We start from the raw sequence: 6,704 nt of genomic DNA on the forward strand, positions 1-6,704 counted from the left end.
GCGATGAAGACACATGCTCATGAACACCCCCGCCCAGAGATGGGTGGGGGTCTTGGGGGTGGCACACAGATGGGGTGGGATGAAATCCTGGAAAATGTGGTCGCAAGGGCCCCATTTGGGAGGCAAGCTAAGAAAAATCCAGATTTTTCCATCCCGACAACCTCCCCTCCTCTCTCTGCCTTGATTTACTATTTCTTATCAGCATTAGCATCTGATTCAGTCCTGAAAGGAACCTTGGGACCAGAATGACAGAGAGGCTCTTCCTTCTGGGCCTGAGTCCACCTCAGACCCGGGTAACCACAGGTGACTAAGTCCATCTCAGAGATGGCGTTAAAAAAAAAAAAATGTAGAACAGAAAAAAATATCCCTCACCCCTCTTCCCACCTCCCTTTCCAACCCAACCCAACCCTCCTCACAATAATCGAGAGGTCTAGTTATTACATAAATATCCATTAACGCGAAATCCATTTACGAAACACACAGAAGTTTGGCTATAAAAAGGCATGCGGTCCAAGTAGAAGGAATACCTAAACATTGCTTTCTTTTGTCCCCAAAAAGCAATCAGATTCTCTCCCTCAGATGTGACGAAGCTGGAATTCTCTGGGCCTGATGGAAGGGTGGAATGGGCAGTTAGTGTTGGAGGTAAACATCGGAGAAGGAAGAAGGAAAAACGTGGGGGCACCCTGAGAGGATCTTGCTCCCCACACTGAGGGAGGAGGGTCAGGCGGAGACCCAGGGGGCAGGACAGGATGGGAGAAGAGTTAGGGAGGCAGTCTGCGGCAGGAGGCTCCTGGCGTTGGCCCCTCTCTCTCTCTCCTGCAGGGGAGGTTGACTGAGGGTTTATCTGCTCTTCCCTGGGGGACCCCCAGAAGAGGAGCGATCAGGGAGAGAGTTGGGTGATGACACATTCCTTCTGACTCCACCCCACCTTCTCCCCAGCCCCTGGTGAACACACGGCCGGGCAAACGGCCAGGGCACCCAGGCCCGAGGAAGCCCCACTTTGGCAGGGGACCGAGAGAGTGACGGGTGGCAGGCGGGGAGATGTGGTCATTTGCTCTGAAGACGTGATGGCTTTTGTGAACGGGCGGGTTTTCTTGATGCAGGTATGAAGGTGATGGTGATGGTGGTGGTAGTGGGGTGGCGTGATTGAGGGAATTCCAGCAAAATCCAAGTGGGAGAACCAGCAGCCACATTCCACGGACGGAGAGTAGATCTCTGCGGTACAGCGCCCCCAGCTGGACCTTCAACTGTAAGACAGGGCGTGTGTGGTAGGTAATGCAGGGGCTTCTGAGGGCGCCCCGTTTTCCTTGGGCAACCACCCTGCCCCACCTCCTTAGATGGAGTTCAGGCTGCCGCTTAGGAGTCCCCTGGGACCTTCAGGCCTGGTCCCCTGCCTGTGGGCCTCCTGCCCCTGCTCCAAAGCCTTCCAGCATCCAGGTTCCCCAATGTGTCCCCGCTCCAGACCGACACCACCCCATTCATTTAGACTGTCTTAATGATGGCAGGAAGGAGGGGCTCTTACTGGGGCAGGACGGAGGGCGCCCCAGATCTGTGGAAGTGGACAATCTGCCATTTGCCGTCCCGGCGGTGCCAGACGCGGGTCTCCTCCGACTGGGCGGTGCGGGGGATGCCGCCGGCGTCCAGGTACTGCGTGATGCGAATGTAGGCTATGCAGGCCGACTCGTCGCCCATCAGGTGGATGTGGGGGTTCAGGATGGTGGTGTGCACAGGTTTGCTGTTCCGGGACCACACTGCAGGCGGGAACGGGAAGGGGAAGAGGAGATGCAACCTAGTGGCCTCCTGCCTCACTGCCTTCACTTCCCCAGCTCCCAGCGACCCTCCCAGCGGACACCCCTCCGCCTGCCTCATTTCCGGAGGCGGGGTCTCTGAGACGTGGTTCAGCTACCTGGGAGTCAAGGCAGAACTTCCAGATGACTAGATCATATCCCAGCTCGGATACAATGGATTTCGGACATACCGAATTCTTCAAGTGCAGAGGAATAGAACTTTAGAATCAATGTTCAGACACATGGAAACATAGGACTAAGATGATTATAGAATCAGATGACTTTATACCAGAGTCGCAAACCCAGATCGCTAGAGGCCAGGCAAGAACATAAACGAGGGCTGACCTGAGTGTAAGACGCTAAATGACAACTGACCTTTTGCCTCTGGGTCAAGGAGACATAGAGAGTGGTAGAGATGGTGAAGAGCACACTGTGTCCCATCTACAGAGGGCGCTCTATACACCTTCCCGGGTGGTTGCTGTGAGTAAAGTGGGACCCATGTTGCCACACCTTCTAATTTTTCAAGAAAATCTAGAAATTTGGAAATGCCTCATTTTTAATTATTGGCATCTAGTTCAAATTTAAAACATCATGCAGGCCACATGAAACATATGTGTAGTAAAGATATGGCCTGTGGGCCCCTCATTTGCTACATCTACTCTCAACATGTTAGAATTCTGAGAACTTGGGGAGTATTAACATGGTAGAATCTTAGAATCCTGGAATGTGAGGATGGTATTGGTGATGCGGGAGGTCATAGAGTTTTCCGGCGTTGGGGAGAAATGCATTGCTCTTGTAATCAGGACAGAATCGACAAAAATGCCTGAAACCAGCTCTCTCTGTGTGAAATATAGCCACTATTATTATTATTATCAATTATTAATTATTTTGATTGTAAAAACTCAACTTTTTCAGCAAGATAAAAAATAAAAGCACAGAAAGACAACCCAGGGAGGAATGGGACCTTGGGCTCCAAGCATCCTTTCTGCCTTTCCTTGGTGGAGCCCAGATGTAGGTCCGAATCCCTCAGAGAAACTCATCTCCACCCTTAGTGATGCTAGTTCAAGAGTCTGTAATATTAAAAAGCCCCATCCCTTCCCCACCCTCTAATCCTGATGCCAGTCAAGTTTGTGAGCCACTGATTTCCTGAACAAATCTAAAATAGCTTCCCTTCCCCTAAGACTGCAGAAAACTTTCAGTAGTATCCACCCCCTAATATTATAATCACACTGTACTCAGGCTTTGAATAAAGGACTCAAAATCATTGCGTCTTAGATATGGAGACTAATAGACTTTTACAATTCTGGGCTCTCAGAGAGAATGCAGACTCAGAGGTCTGAGGTCACCCAGTGGCCTTCCTACAAAATGCAAGGAGGCCTCAGTAAGCATCCTCGTAGCATCGGGGCTGGAGGTCTTCAAGACCATCTAGTTCAAGGTATCCATTTAGCAGATTTGGAAAATGAGGTCCAGAGAAGCAATGTGACTGTCTCAAGTTGGGCCAGTTTCTGAAAGAAATGCAGTAGAACCTAAAAGAAGTCCGTCTCCGGATGGGACCGAATTCGAATGATCTAGAATAATCCCAGAAGGGACAAAGAGTTTAGCATCATTGAGGGCACTGGGCCATACTGTTGTTGCTGAAAGCTGGGGTCCCGAAGGGTTTTCATAAAGAAATGACCACACTAGCATGGTGTCCCTTGAACAGACTGCAGGCTTCCAACATCCACCCTCCTGGGTAGCATGGGAGAAAGAGGCAGGTCCTCCAGCAGGAAAAAGCAGGCAGGAGAGTGGAACTTTGCCCAGGGCAGGCGGTTACTCTAGGTCTTACTCTCATGGGTCCTTTGATGTGACCAGATGTTCAAACCTAGAGTCTAGGGGGCCGGTGCTATGATAGGGTGAACTGCCCGGACACAGGCTAAGGGCTAGCATGTCCTTTTCTCTGTGTTCTTTTCCCTTTTGCCATCCCTGAGCCCTTAGAGCCAGCTCAGCCCGGTCTCTGCCCTGCTCTGACCAGTGGAGAGATGGCCGCAGTGATCAGCCAGGGAGCTCTAGGGTGATGGAGACTGTCGCGCATCCAACCACCTCACATGAGAATTTAACCTCCGTTGCTAGCCTTGGAGAATCAGTTTGATTTATCAAGGAAAAACACAATTTCCTTCTTCACAGCTTTTTGGGGGTGCTCTTGAGCCCCTGTACTCTATAAGATTCAGTTAGACTGGGCGCAGGCAGGAGAGGAATGTCCAGCTGGGGGCCACTAACACGCAGATGAAAGGGGGTGCACAGAGAAGGACAGGGCTGGGGTCTGTCACCGACTTTCTGGGTTCCACTGGGCAAATCATTTCCCCACTCTGGGCCTCAGTTTCCCCTTGTGTGTGATGAAGAATTAGACTAGATTCTACTTCGGTCACCTAAATACCACCTTTACTTTAATCATCTACAAGAGCTACCTGTATTTACTTCATTAAAATATTTCCTTATGTCAATTCACTTTATTAATTTATACAAATTTATTTTTTAAAACTTTCTAGCACCATCATTAATGAACAGAATAAAATTTTAATAGTGAGTCCAGTGAAATGAATCCGAGCTCCACACTCTTGCGTGCGTGGGTTCTGGGCCCGAGACTGCTCTGCCTTTGATAAAGAGAGAAATTAGAAAGTGTTCAGAGCTGTTCAAGACAGACTGGCCTCTGACTGAGCCTTTCCCCTTGTTAGGCCAGACAGATTGCAAGAGAACTTAGAAAGGGACCAACTTTCTCACTGTGAAAACCAATGCAGTTTTGAGAGGTGCTTCCATGCACTGGCAATCATTTAGTGCAGCCTTCCCTTTGGGGGACCCTGGATATGCCACCTCTCAGGGCCTTCCTCCAAGTCCCGAGCCGATGATCCTAAATTGCGTGTGCTTTGGTTCGTCCCTGTCTGACCCCTGGCCAAGGTGAGACACAGACACAGGCAGAAAGCAGCCTAGGTCAGGCCCAGCTTCAGCCTCCAACAGCCCCCAGTTGCAAAGCTGCCAAGTCTCCCCTGCAAAGGAGAGGCCCAGAAAGGACAGACACACGGACAGAGACCTAGACAAACAGGCAGGGCACAGCAGTGTGAGCTCGGGGCCTCTCCTCTTCCCTAGACTGCCTGCCCACAGAGGGCACTTATGTAACAACACATGAGCCAGCTTGTGACCAGCTGGGCAGCTGGGGGGGCCCCAGGTGTGCAGATGAAAGTAACCTGGGCTTGTGCCCCTCTGGGAAGGCTCTCTTATCTGTAAAGTGGAGATAAATGCCCTCCCCAGCCCTCCCAGGGTCATGGGCAGGAGACAGCTGAGACGGCTCATCGCGCTTATCCCAAGTCCCCATCTCAGCCACGTAGGGGCAGGGGTGGTGGGCAGCTGGCAGTCTAACAGGCCAGAATTAGGAGAGGGAATCGAGATGGTACCAACCCCTGTCCACACAGAATCTTCCTCTTCGCTGGCTCCCGAGCTGCCCCGGGGGTGCTGCCTGTCACCCTGCTGTGCCATCCGGCAGGACACTAAACGAGAGCAGACAACAGGCCCCCCAGACAGACGGAATTGCTCACGGTTTTCAAAATAGAATCGATGGAAGTCCAGGCCCTCGACCAGGTTCCCCAGGGCCTCAGGTTCAAAGGCCGTCATCCCGGGGTCACACATCTTCCTGGGGGGAGGAAGTCAGAGGAAAGAGGGGCTGGGGGTGGCCTCTTGGAACCACCCTTTAATCCAGGGGCCTGGACCCGAGGAGGGTGAGCCTGTGAAACTAAATGATTGCACCCGTCTCAGGATCAGCGAGGTTGCTGAATGGGGAGCAGCTTGCAAACTGCACAGTGTGTGGCATCGCTGCCTGGTTGGTGCCATTTAGAACTGGGACAGCCGGGTCCAGGTCCTGGTTCTGCCATTTACCCAGCAGGTGGCTTGACCTCTCCCAGCAAGGGCACCACAAATGTACTGCGGCCTCGTGCACTGCATGAGGCGCCAGCGGGGACAGTCCAGCCTGGATACCGACTACTCTCCAAATTGCATACCATCCCCGCCTCCAGTCCAGGGCAGCACAACCCCGGGGTCTTTTTCTAATTTGTCTTCCTAGAGAAGAGACCTTTTCCTTCACATTAAAGTGACTTCTCTTCACCAAGTAGCTATGTCCCTAGAGGGGGTGCATTGTGCTCCTTCAAACAAAGGTGCCCTATTGTTAGCAGCAGCCCTCACTGGGAGCCTCGGTTTCCTCTTCTGCAAAATGAAGAAAACAGCATTCCACAAAGCAATGCCTGGGGGAACGTGCGCAGGGCAACTGTGTGTTTTCAACGCAGTGCTCTCGTCCAGATCTCAGTCTTCTGAGAGACCCTGACAGCCAGGTGGGGAAGGGAAAAACAATCTCTGGGGTCTTTTGTAGCACAACATGGACCCCCATGACAATGACAATGAAGCCAGGAACAGGAAGTACCCTAGGACAAGCAAAGATTCCAACCTGGAGAGGAACTAGAGACACTGGAAGAAGTGTCAGGTCCAGCATTTTCTGAGCTGGACATCATGGTGAGTGCAGGGTGCTCTGTCCCTGTTCTGCCCTGACTGTCCTGTCATTGTGACCCCAGACAACTCACTTCTTCACTCAGGACCTCAAATTCTCCAGATGAGTCAACCAGGGCCTGCGGAGCTGTGCTCAGACCATACAAGATGCTCAAGACCCTTCCAGCAGCAGAATCCTCTAAGGCTGGGAGTATGAGCTCTGAGTGTCTGGGAGACTGGGGAAGTGCCTCTCTAGGAGGTCTCTGAGCGTCCCTGCCTCCGAAGGGACTCCAAGACCATCTGCTCCTACTCCATTGTACATGGAGTAGGGAAACCAAATCTCATGAGACAAAGGGGCTTATCCATGGTTACACAGGGCCAGACTCAGGTCACCACGGGCCCCGGAGGTCCTTG

General features: G+C 51.9%; 1 protein-coding gene across 1 annotated transcript in view; it reads right to left on the reverse strand.

Annotated features, from left to right (window-relative positions):
- Nucleotides 1-497: 497 nt before the first annotated feature.
- CAMK2A (calcium/calmodulin dependent protein kinase II alpha) overlaps nucleotides 498-6,704 on the reverse strand; it is a 36,169-nt gene continuing 29,962 nt past the window's right edge. Inside the window, exons 14-16 of the mRNA XM_023537312.1 lie at nucleotides 5,354-5,448; nucleotides 1,523-1,751; nucleotides 498-1,247 (exon numbers count right to left, since the gene is read on the reverse strand). Coding sequence (XP_023393080.1) covers nucleotides 1,244-1,247; nucleotides 1,523-1,751; nucleotides 5,354-5,448 — 328 coding nt within the window. The 3' untranslated portion in view covers nucleotides 498-1,243. The remainder of the gene's footprint in view (nucleotides 1,248-1,522; nucleotides 1,752-5,353; nucleotides 5,449-6,704) is intronic.

The sequence above is a fragment of the Pteropus vampyrus genome, unplaced genomic scaffold, assembly GCF_000151845.1.
Source record: "Pteropus vampyrus isolate Shadow unplaced genomic scaffold, Pvam_2.0 Scaffold185, whole genome shotgun sequence".
In the NCBI taxonomy this organism is placed as follows: Eukaryota; Metazoa; Chordata; class Mammalia; order Chiroptera; family Pteropodidae; genus Pteropus; species Pteropus vampyrus.